Source organism: Echinococcus granulosus (genome assembly GCF_000524195.1).
Source record: "Echinococcus granulosus chromosome Unknown EG_S00080, whole genome shotgun sequence".
In the NCBI taxonomy this organism is placed as follows: domain Eukaryota; kingdom Metazoa; phylum Platyhelminthes; class Cestoda; order Cyclophyllidea; family Taeniidae; genus Echinococcus; species Echinococcus granulosus.
Window position 1 is genome coordinate 278,325 of NW_020170460.1, and position 22,110 is coordinate 300,434.

The following is a 22,110-nucleotide window of genomic DNA, read 5'->3' on the forward strand; positions in this document are numbered from 1 at the left end:
AAAGACCTAGACACCGATGATTGTCAAAATGTTTCAAAAACAACTTAGTACCTTATTCATTTTCAAGTAAGTACAAAGATCTGCACTACGATTCGACAAAATGTTACATGGTCCAAGAAGGTTAAGAGGGAAATTACACGCATCGTATAAATCTCTTGTGAAACGGCTTCCATTGGTAAAATCACAATTCATTGGCCTTGGCTGATAGCTTGACAAAAAAGTGCGCATGAATGCGGTATATTTGGCTTCGTCATTTGAGTCGTAAAGGGGAAAGGGAGAGAGACTTCCCTTGGCATCAACAATTGGTAAAAATGCAAGCCCTAAAATTCATGAATATTTTGACCAAAGAAGTCCACACTGGACATGTATAATTCAAATATGTATGCAGCTGAAGTGTTGGATTCCAGAATTTCAAAGTCTTACAGGGCGTAGCATTTTTTCCCGTTTTTTGAGAAAAAAACTTGGAATTAAATAAATCCTATCTATTAAAATGGTGGTACTTCAGCATTAAAGACGAATACAGCAAAACACTGACGACTAGTGAAAGTGGGAAACCCGGTCAGATTCTAAGGGTATACAAGCTTATTCATGACTAACGCACTTCACAGAAGTAAGATAAATAAATGACCGCTTACGCACCTGGACTAAGCCGCAGTAAACTTTGTCCTCCTGTGAGAGAAGGCACACTTGCGTCGATTACAACGTTCGTAACAAAGAAAATTAACCCAGTCAAAAATCCGAAGAGGCACGTGTAAAAGATCACATAAAAAATGAGTATTTGGCCTAGAAATATGAATGTGTGAAGCAACAGCTACCCCAGCTAGATAGCGTTCTACTCAAGAACGTTCCTTCCTTAGTATTAAGGATAAATAGGCCCAAGTGACGCAATCGTTGAGTGGACTTTGACTTAATTTCTGCAAGTTTCTTCATGACTAGGAATGGAACATCCAAAAAGTGTGACCGTAGAGGCCGTGCGTAGCTGTTAAAATCAATCCATTTAAACAAAGCAGAGTAATGCATATTTATGTTAAAAAACATGCTTGCTTGGCATGAAATTTTTTTAATTAGGCATAAAGCTATGTAATAGTGATATTTAAAAATGTTCTAAGCCTGTGTTCTAGTGCCAGCGCACAAATATTTTGAAGATATTTTTAGTTCTATAATAAAATATTCAGGTGATTCTGATGAAATTGTTTTTATTTGTTGATGATAAACTTTTAGGAAATGTTTTCTAAAATTCTGTTTTAAAGTTCTGTGGTAGGTCTTCCCTTTGCACACAGCCTTAAATCGACCTCAGGGTTGACTCAAGGTGCTACGCATTACTCCGTCAAGTCTTACAACTCATAATGGCTAACTTGGCAAATGTATCAATCTAGCTACATTCTCAATGCAGCACCACATTCGCTTACATATTCCATGGCCACTTAAGTGCTGTCCCATTCCGACATGCACTTAAACACAACTACCTCTTTTCATAAATTTAGCGCATTTTATTTACCGCAGCAATACAAGCATCAAGCAGACATTTGTACAGCAGAATCCTCAAGGAAGCAACTGTTGTGGTCATGTTTGTCAACAAGTTAAGTGAATATATGACGGATAATTGCATGCTAAAACCTATTTACAGATAACCGTCTTTTAAAATGTCACTTGGAATCTTGCGGCAGAAGTGATGTCAAGCCGCGGGAAGTCTTATCTAAAATGAATGAAAAGAACGTTGGTGTTGAGATGATATTTACTTAGCATCACAAATACGCAAGCATCGTCTCAATCAGCACGGACCCTTCACAAGGAACGGTCTTGTAGTTCCACTACACGTGGTTATAGACGAAGAGTGTGTCCTATCACGCGCGGTAATATCCATGTCGCATGCCAATCGCCCTTCCAGACATCGTGATTTCAGATAACAGGCCACAATTGTGGTGGGTACTGCAATGCTTTAATTACTTAGTTAACTCGCCGTTTTGGTTTCGCGGGCACTTAAGGTATGGCTCCCAAACCATGCCGGTGGCCAATCCAGTCATTCTCTACGTCAGTAATACGATTTTCACTCTAGTATATTGACCTCTTCATGGACTTCAGGGAAGAATTGGAACGCTGCATTAGTGACAGCAGAAAGCAAACTCGATTGTGGATGACAACTATCCTGGATTTACATCACTGAACGCTACAACATGAAGTAACGGATGAAGTGCATATGCTGCGAGTGGAAAAACATGTGACGATCCCTAACAGAAGGGTTGAAAGTGACGTTTGCATTCGGCGAACACCCCAGTTCCGTGTCCTGCAGCACTTATGCGATCGACCTTTCTCCTTCGTAAACTATGCCTCCGTAGAAAACAAAATTAATTATAGACAAAATCATACACAAATTTTCCTTAACTAGCAATTTTTTACTTTGGGTGATTCTTCATAGATTAAAGATTGACAGGTAGGTGAATCTAGGCTTTACCTTCAAGGGAAGTTGCAGGATAGTTCGCCGTAGAAACGTTGGCAGAAACCACCTTTCGCCTATCAGAGACGGAACTAAGATCAACAACACCTGCTCGGGGTAGAGGCGTTCCTTTGGAGGGTCGTGTCAGTGGCTCACACCGCCATCGACAGTTTTCCACATCCGCGGTGGTTAAAAGTGCAACCATAGAAGTCGTCGAGTCCATGTTTCTGGAAACATCAAAGAAGCCGTGCTTATGAAGGCATTTTAGCAGACGTCTTCTAGACTACTTCTTTGTTATTCTAGGTTTATTAAGGTGCAGGCATCACTGGGGTATCAAATCTCTCGAGCTCCACGTGCTCTTGGATGTCTATGGTTGCGGTTGCCATCTTAGTGGCTTCTGTTAATTTTTCGACAAGATCCTGCCAGTTTCATACATCTTTTAGGATCGTCTTGGACGACCTGGTTGTAACAGGTATTATAACACATAAAAACCGCTTTATTTTTAACTAGCATTTTTCTGGTATTTAACAAGAATGCTACCATTCGAACTATTTTTGCACGACTAAATTTTAAACAAGTGAGGATCAGCTTGTCCATGTAACATTTCACCCGTCTGTCCCGAACTGAAATGTCTAGACAGAAGATTTGCTGCGCAGCCACCTACTTATGAATATTTAAGTAGCGGTGGTGAGCAATTTAACTCACGACGACACGCCTCCTTCGGTTTCACTGACAGGGAAACGCTGAAACCGGCTCAGAGTGCTAAATGGCCGCCTTTTGCCTTCTATGTCCATGGTGGTGAAGAGGGGCATGGTGAATCTGTGCAGTGTGCGACCGTTCAACGGATCCGGTGTAGTACAACACTTCTTTCGATGGTTCGCCACCTTTGACGATTGGGTCATTTGCGTTGTAGCAGTAGTGGCGACGATGTTGTTCAGTCGTGGCCTATTGTGCTCCAACATCGACAGACTCGATGTTGAGTGGCGTCTGATCACTAATACAACAGTATTGCTGATTAGTCATTTGAGTGGACCATAATATATATGTGGCATATCTACTTTCCTTTACACAAATTCTACACAATTGCCAGAATGACTTCGAATTTCAGCTAAACTCACTGCATACACGCCACCAATTCATGGCGTCCTATCCACACGCCCTTTTTTCGTTGGCAAAATAAGCTAACTATATTTCATCAACTTACTGTACAATCCGCCTTTGCCGGCCTTTTTCTCACGAGCACCAGCAGTATCACTGCTATCGGTCTGAGAGGTAAGTGTCGATTTACCCATAACACTTCTCGCCTCATACACTGACCGCACCCTCGCCAATAACTCCTCCACCCCTGACTTGCTATTCAGCGTCTGTAGAGTGAACAGAGTGTCGTAGAGATCGCCATGGATGGAGGATTTTTGCTCCTCTCCTCCCTCACCACCATCGCCATCATCCTCTGTCACTTCCAGCATCGCTCTCCTCCATTCCATGTGTTGCCTTTGAAGGGCACTGCGTAGCGGCTGACGTAGTTGTGGGGACTTTGCCCTTGTCGCCGCCACCTCCTCCTCCTTAACCATCACCGGTATCTCCTCCTGCGTCAGACTCCTTGTACGGTCCAAACGTGACGTCCTGTCAAGATCAAGGTCAGCGACCTTTCGAACTGGTATGGGAGTTAGGGACCGCCCAACAGGGGCGGAGACTGGGATTGGATTAGTTGAGGCTAGAGTGCTGGCGGTGGAGGTGGTGTTGACGACTTTCCAGTGCTTTGCCCGTAAACGCTGTGGAAGCGTTCGAATCGCGCGCGATTGGCGTGCGAATTCTGTCATTGCACGTTGCGCACGTCGACTGAGAAGGTCAGACGGGGTGAAGGGGCGGACGGAGGTGGAAGAAGTAGGTTCGGAGGTAAGGGAAACTAAAATGAGAACATGGCAATTCGATACAGAATTTTCAACACAACAGGTAGCGTCAATCCGTCCAATAGTTAAAAAAAGTACCAGATGGACTGGTCTCCACCACTCGGCATAGATTAATGGATACTTGCTAAATGACTTTTGCAGCATTGTCCCGCAATATAAAGGCAAGTCACAGGTAAAATTTTGATCAAACATTCCGCCTGTCCTGTCAACTATGTGAGAAGCTAGTCTCTTAACTGCTCACTATGCAAAAATGTAAAAAATGGAATATTTTTGCCATAAAGATCGCACGAAGCGTTGGGATCAATTCTGCAGCAACTATTTTGCGTTTAGGCCTCTGTATCTAGGGTAGATTTGCAAGTCAAATGCTTTTTTCGCTTTTCTACTTTTTTGTGCATTTAAGTTGTATGTAATTCTTTAAGCGTGATGCTTTTACTACTAAATTAGGGTAATATTCACGGAGTAAAGCAAAAAATCCAATATAAATTAATAAAATCTAGCAGCAGAATTTTGCGCAAAAATCTGAATACCCTCCTTGCTGATTGGTTAATCGAGTCTGCAAGAACCAATCAATGCAGAGTTAGTACCCGGCTTTTGATTATATTAATCGTTGATTGGTGGAAAAAGGGTGTAAAGATCTGAACTCTTGCCTGACGTTCGTGTGAACTCCTCACTGTTGTCAATCACATCGAAATTGACTTCCGCCTCGTCTTCTTCATCGTCAGGATGTAGAGGGAAAATTTCATTGGCGTGCACGATAAGGAGTTCGATGAGGCCTTTATAGGTGCCCTGGATGGCCAATTGTGCTGGTCTACGCGCAAAATTCAGTCGTAAATAGGATTGCTCCCATCGAGAGGTTTGATTTAAGCCGTTGATTCAATCAAGCATTGTCGGGCCATTTGTACACTTTTAATGATAACAAACTAGGGACAATATTTCTTGATCCGAAAAAAACAAATTAAAGATTATCAGACGAAAAATTTTCCTGGGAAATGTCTACAATTGAAACAACCAAATACGCTTGCATAAACGATTATAAAAGTTACACAATCAAATCTTTTTTTGCCGTCCCTCATTGTCAAAATTCACGTTTGCTTGTTACCAATGGGGTATAGAATGTTCAACAATAGTGAGAATGCCTCGTTTTGAGATGGAAAGCAAAGAAGGTTTCAAGTAACATCTACTCAGCAGCCAACAGCACCACATGTGATAAGCCTCCGTCTGTTAAGTTACTTTTAGTGGATAGTTCTTTACAAACACTCGCCACATACACAGTTTCATTCTGATGACCACCACAATTGGAATCCACCGAGGCTGTGGTTGGAGGTCCGTCTGCACTTGTGGAGGCAGAGGAGGAAGGGGAGACAGCGGGAACAGGGGGAGCCAGTAGGGAGGGGCCAAAGATGATGGCTAGACCAGCGGGAGTCATGCGATTGCGTACTGAATACTCTGTGAAGCGATGTAGGAAACGGAAGAGGTAGCCGGCGTTTCGCTCATACTCCGGCGGCATTCGATGAGCAATTTGCCGAAGACGACGCAACTGTACTGCTTTATCTTTTCTGAAAGCAAATATCCAGGAAAAGAGTATCGTTTAACATTCTTAGGTTTAAGCTACAAAAAGATACTACCGCAGCAGTAACAAGCACAGCAGTAAATTCCATTACATTCTGTTACTACTCGCAAAAAGTGGTGCGCATGATGCAGTGCCGATGCTCATGTAGCATACAACTGGAGATTAATTTTACCTTACTTCACCAACTTTCTAAAACATTAGGATTGCTTTGCAAAATTGTTTAGATGATGTATTGCTGCGAATAATGTACTGCCTTACGTTGGCAGAAATATGATGGACTATTACCACTTAATAACTCTATGGGTGATACTACGCATCGCGAAAAAAATACACAAGCATAATCCTTGTCCCAGTCTTATGCAACAATAGCATTGAACACCGGGTTTATGGAGTAAAACAATTTTTTGGGGGGTGTCTAGACGATTTGCACAACTACTTAAATGAGAAGTTAGTAGTATTTGCATACATTTCCAGGGCTCGGGTCCATTCGCCGAGGAGGTGGGAGGTAAGGAGAGGTTGTGGAAGGCTGCGTAGGTACTGCTTCATCGCGTCCGCCACCACATAGGGGTCGTACTGTGAGATCACAGTGCCTGCTCGCAACGAATTCAACGCGCTCTTGAGGAAAGAAATTAAAGTATTTTAAGGAATAAATAAATTAATGGCGAAATCTTTTGGGCTTATGACGCGCGAATTAGGAGCGTCTACTTTAAAAACACAAAAATCACCAATGACGGCGGGTAAGAGAATGGAAAAGGTATATTAACGAAGGTATTGCTACAGAAACGCAGCACTCATGGCGCTATTTAAAGTCGGGATATGTTTCGAATAAAATAACCAGGGAATACTAGGGAATCGTCATTGGAACTGGCTGTCTCAAAGATTCAGGAAATCTATCGCCTCCTACAATATCCACCATTCTCCAAAAAGACTACCCTAAATTGCCTAAAATCTGTGCATACAAATTCACCGAACAAACTTCTATTAACTGGAACCACTGGGCAAATTTCGAGTTATTAATTTCTTTTTTTCTAAAGAACGTACCTTTAGCGTGTCGACTTTGGTTTTGCTTCCAGCGATTCGAAAAATTCCCTGAAAAGCAACCACAAATAGTTTTATCCAATGATATAAAATAGTTTATAGTCTCGTGGAATTAAATAATGGGTGAATTTTGCATTTTAATTGCTATTTTGATGGAGCCACACTATTATATACCTTTGAAAACGAAAATGAATTTTAGGGAATCACGGTGTCCCACCCGTGTTTTGATGAACATGGCCAAAAAAATTTGTTTTAAAATATTTTACCGTGTTCGGTAAGTAGTAATGTATTCTACACATCTACCCACCATGGAAGTTGTATAGCACTGTTATTTTAGCAAAACCCTCCAAATAAATATAAAAAAGTAAATTATAAACCAACTGTCTAAAATTTTAAGGCCACCAGTCTGCTTTTAACCACGCGGGCTTTTCAGTCGGTAACTAATCGCAAACCAAATAAACATAGTATATTTATGGAGGTATGATCATAAAAGGACCTTAAATAAATTCTCTAAACAAAATAGTTGGTTTCTCAGGAGTTAAATCTGATCTTTTTTAAAAAAGTGCAGAAATGAATTAAGGATACACCAATACTTGGTTTGATATAGGGTGTTAAATAAGTACTTTTACTTTAAAAAAAGTTTCATGACTATTTCAAGACTTTAACATCCATCACTCTTTACCACGTCAGAAGCCCCATCCGTATTTTTTATGCCGGGCGCATGAATGACCTATTTTTGAATCCTTAATTCATTAAACTCAAATGGAAGTTTCGTTGAGGATGGGAGGAGAACAAAGTAAGCTGTTTGACTTATTAAAACAAACAAAGTTTTCAAGGACGACCTCCTACAAACATTTAAGCACCAATTTCTCTACGAATCTCTGAATTATTACGCGTCTTTTTATACGAGTACACCGGTGGTAGGTGTTTTAAAGCAAATGGAAAGACTGAGCCTCATAATATATTTCTCTGAGACTACGTTGGGTCGTGGCTAACTCCCAAGCTCTTGACTCCAACCACGAGAAGTTTCTGCAGGCTCCTACTGAAATCCATCGAAAATGGGCTAGTATCGAGCCAATTACCTCTTCACAAAGAGCCGTGGGGTTATTCAACGCCCGAATGCATTGTCGCAGAGGGTAGGCAATCTTCGCGTGGGTCACCGCCAAATGCGACTCTAGGCTGCGTCCATACACGGGCAGGGGGCACTGTTCATCTGAGAGGCATCATTAAAGTCATGAATAAGTAGCTAGCACTCACACTGGCATCAGCAGTGTTAATTTTGTGTTGAAAGTAAATGATAAAAGTACCCAGTTCGGCTCGCAGGAGGGGTGCCAATTCCTCCAAAATGGCCGCACAGGTGCGATGGTAGGCAGCTGAAATCTCAACCATCTCCACAAGGGCCTGCGAAAATTCCAGTGTGGAGATCGTCTCAAAGTTGAAGAGCTCACGCAAAGCCTTCTCCTGAAGGAGAAAAAGAAGTTGGATGTTAGGGAAATTTTATTTAGCTCCGCCATTGTTTTCAACACCTGTGCACTCAAAATCAGCGTTTCAAAATACACTGTGGCATTTATTTTTTCATTTCCAAAAGACTATTTTGATTGTTTAAAAGTTTTCATTGGAACTTTTATTGTCCTTTTACTTTATGGTCTACCTAAGAAATCCCTTTTTTGAAACAGCTTATTGGTTAAAGGGATTCGCTGGGTTAAAATTACACAATCTCACCTTGAAAAGTTGCGATTCCGCTTCCAAGTCCTCTTTAATCGCGTTCAGCTGAGTCGCTTTGGCCGTCCTAATGAAACTTCCATCGCCGTTCGGGGTAACTGCTGTAACCCCCCCAGGAGATACAGTTTCTGAAAGAGATAATAATATCGCTACTAATAATAATTCTACAAACATACTAGTCTATCTGCGATGACGAAACTGAAGCAAAAAAGAAATATATGAGAGGATCTAGTCTAAGGAAAGATGATTGAAAACCTCACGTTTTTGTCATTTGTTAATGGTGCTTAAGTAGTTCGGCTCAGATGCAATGACTAGTAATAGCTTACCCTTAGACGAAGCGGTGACCGGTGGAGACTGGTGGCTGCTTTGAGAAATCGGTATCGGCGCGCTTCTAAGGATACTACGTCCTGATTGGCTACTTTCCGCCGAATTTCCGTCCCCTTGACTAGGAGAATTCATCGGTGTTGACAGATTCGCTGACAATGGAAGTTGATGCTACACGAAACAAAGGTGACTGAAAAATATCCGTGGCTGAATTTCATTGAGTGTTTAATGCAACACATTAAACCCATCGCGTTTACTAAACATAGTCGACTAATCATACCCAGTTTCCATCAGATCCATTCGGTGATTGAGCCTCCTCATTCAAGGTGCCTTGAGAGCTGACCGCTGAGGTAGAAGCACGGGCAGCGCGTTCGCTAACAGAACGCAACTCGCCGCCAGCACGCCAGGCCTGCCTTCGAGCTCGTGCCATCTCACTGTTCGGTCCGGTTGCATCAGCTATGCGTTTCATTGGGCCAATCACGCTCTCGTGTACGCGAGCTCCCCAATTCAGGCGAGCCTGTGCCAGTCGGCTCGAGGCTTGGCCACATCCAAAGAGGAGGTGACTGAAATAACGTTTTAATGGCAAATCAGGAGTCTAGGTGTTACATTTGAGTCTGCTGAACCAAACTTAGGCGGATTTAGGAATGCCTACTGAAAGATATTCAGTACGGTTTACTTTATGCCGAAACATTGCAGTCATTTGTCAGTACTTATTAATCAAATTTGTAATTTGTCGGAAAAAGAACGCTTGTTTAGAGGGATTTTTATAAAAACAAAATGTTCGCAGCAAAACGTCTCATTTTATTCGTGATTTCAAAAGAAATGATTCCAGGTAGACAAAATAAAGTGTACGCCTATTCACCAACGCAGTATCATTTAAAAGTCAACCTTGACATGGCCTATTTGAATAAGGTTTTTTCTATTAATTAACTTAACTTTCAATGTAAGATTACAACTTATACCTTTTTAAAACAGACTAAGTAGTAAGTAAATTAGCTGGGACATAACAAAAAAGGTATGCAGTTCACCTAAGTTAAGAATGAACTACTTCTGCCACGTGGCAACCCCAAGTACTGCGTTCTTTCAGACCATTTTGTTGGATGGCGTTAACATAGTGGTTTGGAAGAGGAATCACAAAGAATATTTCCCTAAGTAAAAACTGTAAAATTCACTGTAAATACACTAGCCTTCGACTTCAGTGTAAGGCAATCAAATGGGTTTCTCCTGACAAGACGCAAGCTTGCAAAGCTTTTTGCCGCCAGAAGCATTGAGTGGCCATTTAACTTCCCAGATGATTATGTGCTTGTCTAATACCGAAAAACGTGACAACCGCTTCTGAAAGCAAGGTGAAGAATGAAGGTAGGGTGGGGATGAGACACCCCCCCCACGCATCTTAGCCAGGGTGCTAATCTCCCCACGCTCCAGTTTTGTGGTGTGAGGTATGAACACCAATTTCTTCCCCACTGATTAACTAGTCCATAGGTTTTTTTTTGCCCGTCTTCGGGTTGCGTTTGCAGTTCTACCGAGGGCAGTAGGTGTTAGGTCTTCACCTAGCAGCGGCTTAGAAGGGTGGAGTGGGGAAGGAAAGGAGTGGATTATTAGAATACCGAAGTTCTTTCTCACCACATGTCAAGAAGTCAGCAAACATTTGAAAATGCATGGCTCACTTTTCTCCAACCTCCGTGAAAGAAGTGGGAAATACCAAAGTGATGGCCTTTAAAATCCGCTGCTACCTTTCGATGCAAGCCATATGAGTTGGAGCTATTTGCTTAGCATCCACGACTTTCCCGTCCCAGCTGGCGTGGATAGAGGCAAACGAAGTGTTGTATCACTTACGTTCGTTGTTAACTGACCGTTTTTTGACACATGGCTGCCAACTTCCCTCAATCAAACGTGATAGGTAAGTCGTCTGTACGCAAAACATCATCATCCGGTAGTTCAACACCTGAAGCGCAGGGCTTAAATCACACTCTTGTCCGGTGTATTTTGTTGCTGATGTGGAACTACCGTCCGCAGCTTCGGAACAGATCCAACGAGCGTGAATTGTAGAGGCTCAAAGGTCTTGTGATTTTAAGCCCAAATGTGAGGAAATACGAGTCCGTTAGGGTCGACACTTGTCCATCCCAAGTGTGGTCAGTATTTTCAATCAACAGAAAGTTTGATAAAAAGGCCCAAAAATTTCACAACATTAGCTCGAAATAATGCCTTGCCCACCTCAAACAGTATTCGCAGACATTCTCAGCTAGACTTTCATGGGTGCCCAAATGAGGGGATTTTACTCAATGCAAAGGATAGAAAAAAAAGAAGGATAACACAAAACCCTTCCCTAATGCGTTCTTCCGCCTGTTCCTGTTCCTCTTCTCCCTGCTCCCACAAATCTGACATTTATGCATACAAAGCATATGCATGCCAAAGCTCTAGTATAAAAAGGCGCTGGATACACAGCACAGCAACATCCACAGCTAACGGAGTGGTAGTAGTAACAGCGGTGAGAGCGAATGCTAATTGCCACAGCTTCATCACACGGTTAGGTGATTTGTCTAAGAGTGATGATGGAGGGGAGAGGAAACGATCTCCCTCCACAGCGGTTGTTGTTGAGTCACCGTGGTCATGGAGGGAATGGATGCTTTTCTTTTCTGCTGGCTCATTAAGAGAGGGAAAATAAAGCTTACTCTGCAGACTGGGGATAAATAAATGCTTGCTTTAAATGCAAAAGTCCAAATGGCCCATTTATGGTTGGCATGTGTGCTTTTCCCCGCTTTCATATAGTGAGGGTATTCAAAGAAGGACGCTTTGGTTATTCCACTTTGCCCGGTCAGTACACAACTTAGATTGAAGTTAATTTTATGTCTTGGGATCGACTTAAATAAGTCAGTTTTTCCCAGAAAGCTCATTTGCTCCATCAGACAGACAATGGAGGTGCAGTTATTCCACTAAAAATTGTCAATGATGGGGGAATTTTTTTCGAACGTCCTCCTCGGTGCTGGGGAGATCTTTAAACCCACTGAGAGGCAATGCAGCCTGTTCAATTAGGGCGAATAAGGGTGTTCTATTGATAGGTATGTGATTAACAGATTCAATAACGATTTAAAATGTTTTGATGTTTCTTCTCTCAAGCGACAGTCAGAAAGTGTCAAAGGGCGAAGGGCACACATTGAAAGCTTAGTCCGACTTAGAGATGGAATGACAACGTTCTGTGGAATTATAAAATTCGAAAACACCAAAAGAAGGTACACCCTAGGGTGGCTACTTCAATTGACAGGTTTAATCTGTAATACACATTCATTCCTCACCTAACAGGCAGATCTTGCACGTCTCCCTCCACAAATTTTCTTCCTGTCCCTCTGTGGGAATTCATAGGGCTGTCTTGAGAACACGCCCGACGACATCAGTGGCGACTCGGGCGTCGCAATGTGGAAAGCTTCAGGTTGCCCCACAACCATCGGGCATGAATTTATCAGGTTGTCTTAGAGAGTATGTTTGAATTCCTCACCCCTTGATGAAACCAGCTGTTGAAGAGAGGTAAACTCACCCCTCTAGATGGCCCTACTTGCAACCAGTGGTCATAAGTTTGGACTTTGACTACCATATGTCAAATTCCAAATGTTTTTACTCAGCGATAATTTATTCGTGTGTCTCTCTCTCAAATGACGTGGGTTGAGAACTGATGCTGAATCCAAAATCCTAAAAAATTTAAATTTTTTAAGCATATTTTCCTCTCTTGACCGCTAATATATGGTGGAGGGTGGTGGATTTTAACTTACAAATCAATACACAAATGAACAAAATGACCAACCTTCTAAAATTGCTTCAAAGTGTCACGATGCGCACAAAATCACCTGTGAAATTGTTAAAAATGGGATAAGTAGGAGGGAGAATTCACCTCCTCCTTTTCGTGAAGTGATAAAAGTTGCGTTGGCTAAGTAATTACCATGCAATTTGAGAACACAGGAAGTAGTTAAACCAAAATGGAATGGCTTCAAGGTCTTCGGTGTGCTTGGGAAATTTGCCATCCGCAATACTTATCTGTGAGGGCCCAATTTCACTGCCTAACTCGGGCACCGGGGACTTATGAAGTGGGTTCTTTACCGGTTGGTGACAGCCATGGCTGCATCAAATTCCATAACACCAAAACAGATTAGTCACATTTAGAGTGGTATGAAGTGGAGTAGATGTGAACTAGTCATGATCTACGTGGCTAATTACATTTTTGGCGCAGAGATGAACAGCTGAATGCTAGAAGGTTAATGACAACTGGGTGTCATCAACGCAAGGATAAAAGGGTGTCTGGCTCTGACACTTACTTGGGCTTTGGGGTCCGCCTAGTGGGAATCGATTCAGGCAACAAAAAACTAACCCATGCAAATCACCATTTAGTCGCACCCGAGCTTAATGCAAGATACACAGTTAGAGTGGGCCCCAAACACTTCAAAACGAAGCAATTTCAAACCTCATGGAAGTCAACGAACGCTTTTAATACCCAAGAGACTAGTGGTGAGGCTATTTTTAGCCCAAAGTATCCAGTTCCTACCTATTTTCTTTTTTACTGTCAAAGAAATTCAACCACCTCGTTGGTCACTTTGCTACACAACAAACTAACGTTCTCATAGATAGAACAGAAAATCAACTTTTATTTACAAGTTATCCACATAAATTAGTTTTAATAGAGCCATCTTCACCAGGTTTACTTATTGCCAAGACTCTAGAACCACCTTTTTTTCACCGATAAACAAAGACTGACCTTTCCTATTCTATCACTGCTTTTTTGGAAGGGGGGAAGGTGTTTCAGGGATGGGTATTGTTAGTCTTGATTGGAAAAGACTATTTGCCATTAGAAGGTGACGAAATTTTATTCTTCTGCGATCACATCAAGTCCAACCAGTCAACCATTTTTAAACACCAAATAAACACTATGAGATGGTCCGGTTAAGGTGACTTTGATGCAGCTATCGCCACACAGTCATGTGCTCACTCGCCTTTGGTCGCTACTTTATCTCATTTTAATATAAATTAACCACTCCACTCGTAATCGCAAAGACGGGGCACCGAGGTAGCAAAGTCGGTGGAGGCTACAAGTGGAGGAGGGAAATTAGCATGTCTTAACTGGAATTCTCACAGTCGAGAGCTAGGGCTAGTTTGACATACAGAGGCAGTTGGTAGGACATATCCCTACGTTAACTAGGGTTGCAAGATTTTTTTCCCCAACCAAGGGGAACCAAGCCAATCGCTATCGCCATGGTAGCCACCACAATTCAAGTGCCAGCACTTTTTTCATCTCATTTAACTAGGTTGAAGATTGTGGTGAATGTGTTGAGTCAGTGGTTAAGCACTCTATACTGGATGGAGGTAATGATCTTTCGATCCTAGGCTGTTTACACGTTGCAGCAACCAAAAAAGCTGCATTGCAACGGTGACATGAGTGTTGACATTTCGGCGCTTTGCACTTGACAACATTTACTCCGACAAATAAAATTAGAAGGAAAAAAGTCATAAGTTCAATTTAAAATAGGTTATGGGAAAGGTGATGCAAACCTACGGAAGGTTAAACATTCGAGAGCTCCATAGTGAAATTAACGAAGGAGGGATTTGGCCTGGTGCGTTAAAAGTTTACCATATGCCACTTTGACAGAAATATTTAGGGGTTAAAAAATGAATTTTACTAAGTAGGTGGATACGTTTTTAACCAAGCGAACAGAAATTACCATTCTCCCTTAAAACTTACCTCAACGTGGGTTGAAGGTTGGCCAATCGCACAGAGGCCTCGAGGCACGTTCGGGCGAGGACGGTCTCCGGTATCTTCTTGATTCTCTGATGCCAACAAAGTTAGAAAAGCGATGTATTAACGAAATTCTTCGCTATTTTGTAAATGTTAATAGTCGTCCAAAATGTTTCCTATTTTTTGCTCGAGTTGTTGTGATCCCTCCAATTATTTAGTTTGAACATTTCTCTCACCTTTGGAGATTAGAGAAGCCGCCTTTTTGAAGACAGAAACACCACGGAAAAATTCGAGTCGTTACACAAAAAATCGGTTGGCAACGTTTTTATTTTCAAGATAAATGTACTCCTCACTATTTGCTTACCACCGTATGTCCACTTGGTGAGTAAAAAGAGACCGTCAGGAACAAACAATATTAATTTTTGTGTCTTAGTTAATCAGATCAGTAAATGGACCAAAACAGACATCACCTTGTTCCCAAATAAACCTCCAACTATATCACATCGTTCTCTCGAGGCAAGTGTCAAAGAACCAAGCGTGTTGCCATCATACCCCCTGTGATCCCACAAAGTCCATTCGAAACGCCGAACAATTTTCCCCCCACAATGGAATGGATAAAATAAAGGCGCGCAGGTATGTGTGTAGGTAGGAGGGCGAATAGGTGGGTGGATAGGTGAGTGGGTGACTAGGCCCCTGAGTGGGTGGATATGGAAGCAAATAGAATAAACCACACTTTTTTCTACTTTTAAGCAGCTCCAAAGCGAAAGTGGATTGACCTCGGACCCACTCCCAATTGGCTGAGATGTTGCTAGCTAGACTTGGCCATCTATTTGGTTCTGAAGTACTGGACTAGAGGATGCGTGGAGTCTGGCAATTCGGAGATATTCTAATCAAGTAAATCAGACAAGCACAATCAATGGCCATGCATTTACTTAAAGAGGAAGAAAAAAATTGTTGACTTATCTCAAGATATGCACGGCTTACAGGACACTGAAATGCCACTAGTAGTCATAGCAACTGCCTTTGCCGTCAAAATAAGTCCACTTCTAAGGCAATAAAGTGGTAGTGAATGCAGACTCCAAGACGATTGGTTGAGTCGAGGTTGATACTCATCGTCCAACTTTAATACTTTCCAGTAGAGTGCAAAATATACACAAAACTCAGAAGGGAAGACAATTTTGCTGCCCAGTGTACTCGACTAAAAAGCATTTAAAAGTCAAATTTCTAATATTTTGCAGAGTCGATATTGATCCTAAACAAAAACCTGGCAAGTAAAGTGATGTGGAGCAAGGAAAATCAACATATCCATGGGGAATGACTTGATAATTTGACGTCTTGCCAAGTAGTCAATTCTTGCAACAAAACTTGAGGCGTGTCTTAGGATAAACTTATCAAGCAAGAGATGGTTCATACCTTAAAAAGAGTTTTCTTCATTCTTTTAACATAAAAAATCATTGTCTGACATTTTCTTGCTTGTCCAATCCCATAAGTCGCCGTTTTTTCAAACAATCGCCTTTTGCTAATCACTTATACCCCTGTACAGTGCACAAAGGTCCTCGTTGCCTCTTTTTTTGGCAAGAGTGACCTACTTTCCAGTATCCAGAATAAACACCGTTTGCGCCATTCCAGGGTAAACTGTTTTACAGCCCATAAAATTTGCCAAATTGCCCATTCACTGAGATTGCTTAGAGCCCCAGCCGGAATGGCGCTAATTAAGGATTAACTCACCATTATTGGGTTATCAGTAGAGGAAGTAACAACAAAAGTTGTCTTTCCCCTCAGTTAGTCAAAGAAGGGAAGTTTATCTCAAGAAAAAGTCAAATTGGAAAGAAACCTAGTGATTCAGACTTGTCATTCGGGCACGTGTACCTGTCAGGAGGGTACTGACTCATTCACCCATCCAATCACAACTCCGATCACACTTGCGATTGCCTGCGGTGACCCAAAATGGCCGGAAATAACATTATACTTAGGAAGGACTAAACCCACCCTCGCCTACAAGTCAATTTGTCAAAAACCTCCTCAACCAATAGGATGGTTTGACTGGAGTTGGTGACTGATCCGCTCTTTTTGACATTTTAATTGGACCCGAGCTTCACCCATTTCAAAGGCGGTTGATGAGTTAGGAAATTAAATGCCTCCACCTTTGCGCAAATTGCCTCAAAAAGGCCAGGTTCGTGTTTCCACTCTAAAGGGGCGTTAATTAATCAGTCAAGGGGATAACACAACTTGTTGGCTGAAGTGGTTCATGTGGGTGATGAGCAGAGCCAAAAGCAGGTGACGCTTTAGACTGTTTCAAGCAGATAAAAGTCATTTTAACTGAGCACTTTTTAGTATTTTGGAAACCAAAGCCCACTCTTAAATGACAACAAAACACGAGGCATGTGTGACAATATGTTAGCACTGCCAAAGTAAACAGCGATAATCACGCCTTCAAAATATGTATAACCTGAAACAGCTCCAAGGCCCAATTTGTTGATTTTAGCCTCTACAGCGATTGTCAACTAACAGTCAAGAAAAAAAACATTGCAAAATGCTTTTTTTTCGCATTTTGGAAGTTATTCTGGGACGCAAAATAAGACTAGATGGAGAAAAAACGTACAGAAAGAAGGGGAGGTAGCAAAAAAGGGCAGTGTGAAGCGCTGTCAGCCAAAAGCAGTTTCATTTAATCGGTCGGAGGAGATGACGCAAACAACAGGACGAGGAATAGTTCAGCAAAACAAAATAAACCTCCTTGTAAGGAATGCTGGTGGAGGACTTGGACGAACAATCCCGACTGTCCTTCTTTTCAAAAAAGGAGGCATTTTGCCAGCAGGAAATGAGGATCAAAAGAAACTCGGTTTGTTATGCGAGTTGATTGGCCAAGGTTTATCAAGGTTTCAAAAGGTTACTTCACCGCCCTTCTTACTCATGCATAGAGCTAGATGTATTCAAGGAAATCCATCCAGGAATATAATTGGCTGGGCATTTATTCTAGCCTATCCGAGTTTCGCCAAACAGTATATAGTCACATTCAGCACCAATGTTTACCACTTCATCACACTGCTGTTTCTGCCATGAATGAAGCCATTACCTGCTATGGTCGTGTGACCGTCCAGCCGTGGAGGCAGTAGAAGCCATCCATAAGACTCAAACGTCAATAACCGAAGTCTATGCATTATAATGTTATTTGAGGGATGGATTACTCCCTCTGTTTACTTGTATATTCGCAATCCGTCCTCCCCTTTTAAAAACTCCTTGTGGATGATTCAGCCGTAAGCCCATCAAAACAAGCCTGTTTATTCATTCACGGATAGGGAGACAAGTCAATAGCCATCGTGGTAATATACACCAAGTTAGGAGAGAAAAGATTTCACTGATTAATTGTTTTTGCAGGTTAGGGGCAGCAAAGCATCAAAGAAGTGCCGACACTCCCCCAGCCCCACCTACCACTCACTATGTAATGCCTCCCCCCTGAGCTGTGGGATTTAATGCTAGCTGAGTCAGCCCCATTCAACTTTCCCATTTTACAGTGGCAACAAAGCATGAAGATTCTTTTAATTATTTCTAAGCAAACAACCGAATAATTTGCTTATTAAAGGTTTGAATGAAAAGAACGCCAAAGATATCTACTCACCGAAATGTATGTAACCCCATGTTTTTAGCCCAGTCAACGACTTGTATAGCGGGCGACTACTTGTTATAGGACCGCTTCAAAGGCGTAGGCTTTTTCCCTTCAAAGAAGTAAGTAAATCCGTGAAAGGGGAGCTGCCTTAGTATTGCTTAATTCTCGCTTACAAAACTGGCCGTGGTTAAAGAGGAGAACTAAGACCAGCTGACTAGGACGGGTAGAAGGAAGGAGGTGGGCGTACGCAAAACAACTGGTGTTTTGTGATACAATACCGCAGAACAGAGCCGCGGATGATTCAACGATTTTGCAGCCTTAGAGATACGTATCTGGGACTCCTATATTTTGATCTCTAGTAGAGGTAGTTCATTTATTCAAGACAACGAGAATGGAGTAGCTGGGAGATGGGAGTTGATGAAAAAAGCCTTGGGTTCTGGTCAGCACCAGTACTTCTAAGTCGAGCTTCAAGGATTAGGTGCATTCCCACTTGCATGGCCCCAATACATCAAATTATAATACACCACTAGGGTAATAGGTCGGAGGGGATTTGGAGCAGGAGGTAGGTTTACTTAGAGAAACCATCTTTGAAGCAAAGAGGCAAAATCTCAGACTTCTGTATCAAAGGGATGCAGAATGACACAAGAGATAACCATTCGCCAGTATTTTTGGTCCTCTGTAGGCCTATCAGCCTGGTTTGGGGAACCACATCAACACGGATCCGGAAGGGGAGACAGGGAAGGGGCGTGAACGCCCAAACTACTATGATGTCACGTTTTAGTAGATGAGGAATTTATTTTCTAATTGCATCTTCAATGGTATGGCACCAGATCTGCTTGTCTGCCCCGGAACAGTGCTGAAGCAGTGGCTCTGCAATTCAACGCCCTTTAATGACTCTGTAAGGCTTTGTACTTTTCAATTAATTTTGAGGCATTTAGATCCTCAGAGGAAAAGGATTGGCGCATTTTCAGTAGTCTCAAGTCGTCTTTGCATCTAGCAATCAGGTGTCTCAAAGCAATTGCTTGTGATAAATAATGTGGAAGGAGTTGGGAAATTCTAGGCTTAAGTAGTCAGCAAAAGGAACCAATCTTCTTACGACCAATTGCTTTACTTCCTTGTCGGTGGAGGCCCCGTCAGATTGGTTGCAGTCCTAAAAGCCTAAAATTCTCCCCACAAATTCAGATCTTCATTTTCATGTGTGACATTCTCCTGTAGTAAACTGATGTTCCCTTTTTTCTTGTTTCGCGTCAAAATTCCCATGGTTGAATGCGTAAATAAACCAAAAAGGAAGCCCCAAACATTGTTACTTTGGAATGAAAAAAAGGAGTTGGTTTGTGCATTTCTACATACACAATCGGTGTGAACGCACCGGATGTGAACCTAAATTTATACCACATAGAAGTATCAACACTTGCTATCCACTACCATGTATACGTGATGCACTATTTTGTTTACCTAAGCCCGACGTCACAAGTATGTGGCGCGGGTTCCTGGTCGGTTTATCACAACCAGACCGCACCAAATTGTGCAGTGAACAGCTGGGGTGGGTTTGAAAGAATAGTAAAGGTAAAAAACATCCACAATCTCAGAGTGACTGCATTTCCTCTGGATTTTTGAGTAGTCCAGCTAATCAATCTTCCTCGAAGATCCTGATAGAGGATACGCCAACTGTCTCGGGTTGGTTAATGATTGAAAAGTCTCTGAGAGATGAAAGACCTGTCCTCATATCAAAGCGGGCGGATGAGGATGCTCGGATATTGAGTGTGAAGGAGCTACACATCGTTCTACCACACTTACTCCACCGACTGCCATTTTGATGGTAGCCATTATGCTGTCAACCACGCAGGCGTCATGTGTGTACTGACATTATGTATTTCACACCCGATAGCCAAGCCAAACGTCCATTGTTCACGGTCTAGGTGATTAAATACATCACGTTAGTGGCTCTGGTATTTGCATAACTGCTACTACAGCAGAGTAGAAAGAGCAGCAACATCAACAACTGTTGCATTTCACAGGAAAGGTCAAACCACAGGAAGCACACACATACCTACCCACACATATATGCACAAGCATGCCTTGATGCCTTCACACTTCTTAATCAGAAATAAACTAACCATTTTGTGAAACTTTTGATCAAAATCCAGCGAACCATGCCCGGTTAGTCCATTATATGTACGTGGTTTCGCTGGATCATACTCTATTTATGGGAAGAGGTCTACTATTTAATCAATTATAGAGCACTCAACATGGGAAAAAGCTTCAAGAAGGTCAGTTACACTGATCTGACTCAATGCTCTCTTTAAATATCAATGTCACACTCCCTTTAGCACTTACAATGCCGGTTGCCTCCATTTTAATTAACCACTTCCGTGAAGGTCGTTTCAAGGTCATTGCATTGGCATGAAAAAGCAATTGACGATTAATCCGAGTGGTTTGTATGTAAAATGTGCGAAGTAGGCGTCAGAACTCTTTGTTAGCAATAACAATGCGAGACTTCTGATAGTCAAGGGGCGTTTGTCTTACCTGTCAATTCAAACACCCCTCAACACCCTTTGAGATGCAAAAAGCATGATGAAAACTTTCTAGCCCCCCTCTGATCAGGGCACCAAAGCGAAGGACTTGATTGTTTTTAAAAAATTGAGGTCAAGTAACCAAGTCGGTTGCCCCAGCACCTTACAAGAACTTGATTTCGGACGAAAGGAAGAATAGGTTAAAACATCCTAGACAAGATTTTACTTGCAAAAAATCATGATTCAGTATGGCAACAAAACGTGCCAAAAGATTTCACAAAATCCAAAATGGCTTCCCAAATGCACTTGTAGGCTACGTGTGGGCGGGTTTGATGGGGTGATAGCCCCAACCAGTGGAAATGAAGTTTACCACGTGTGTAACTGACGCTAAGCCAACCATACAGGCACCTACAACTATGCCTGTCATGTGCAAAATGGTAGTAACACAATCATGTGACTTTGTCATTACTGTAAATAACAGCCAATCACATTTTTCATCCCCCTTCTCGTCCTCGCTGCCATGATGGCACGCTCGTACACCCCATCACGTGATAGCCATCATGGCCACATATGAAATGGCTGGCTCGAGAGGAAATAATTACAAAAAGGATAATCTTGATTGTCTTAGTATACAAGTAAAAAGGAGGGGAAATATTTATTGTAAGGGCGTACTCTAACCATCTGGAATGGCAGTTTTGACATTTGAAAGCGGAGTAAAAAGGCTTAAAGGAGGACTTGGATAAGAAAGAAACGTCGATTTTGTAAGGTCTTGCAAGAATAGCCAAAAACTTAAAGGCCAGTCTCTGCTTGGTATGGTAAATGCAAAAATGTGAGCAACAGGGAGCTGAGGAACTGATCCTTAAATGTTTTGTGATAGAATTGGAGCATTCCCAATCATCCCTGAAGTTATAAAGAAAGGGATTTAAACCTAGTGTTCAAAAGACATGGACAAGCTACAGAACTGGGGATATTGCGATTAGACCTCCACGGCGGTGGCATGAAACCGTCTCTTCAGCAGACCGGACCGATAATAAAGCGACCTCCCGACTTGCACGCCTTCAAGGGCAACCGGAAGTTGTTGAGACTCTACATAAGTGGAAGTAGGGAGGAATATGACCTCCTTGCGGAAAATACAACCGCTTCCGTGGGCTTAGGATTAAATGGTTATTATACGAAGGACATTGTGTTGTGGTTTTATCTAATCGAACTCGACAGATGTGTACTTGCTGTAATCAGTCGGTTAGGTCGCCTTAATCTACTTCAGTAGTGATGTCACTTG

At 42.1% G+C, this 22,110-nt stretch overlaps 1 protein-coding gene across 1 annotated transcript; it reads right to left on the reverse strand. All coding sequences in view use genetic code 11, as the record gives it.

Annotated features, from left to right (window-relative positions):
* Positions 1–2,441: 2,441 nt before the first annotated feature.
* Positions 2,442–15,290, reverse strand: EGR_07552 (Rho GTPase-activating protein RICH2; the record flags this gene model as incomplete). Its single annotated transcript, XM_024496801.1, has 15 exons — positions 2,442–2,661; positions 3,140–3,428; positions 3,639–4,340; positions 5,016–5,152; positions 5,613–5,900; positions 6,381–6,529; positions 6,956–7,003; positions 8,035–8,165; positions 8,260–8,413; positions 8,675–8,802; positions 9,001–9,169; positions 9,279–9,561; positions 11,466–11,678; positions 14,721–14,806; positions 15,267–15,290. The coding sequence occupies 15 exons, from the start codon at positions 15,288–15,290 to the stop codon at positions 2,442–2,444; spliced, it is 3,021 nt and encodes a 1,006-aa protein (XP_024348806.1).
* Between the last annotated feature and the right edge of the window lie 6,820 nt (positions 15,291–22,110).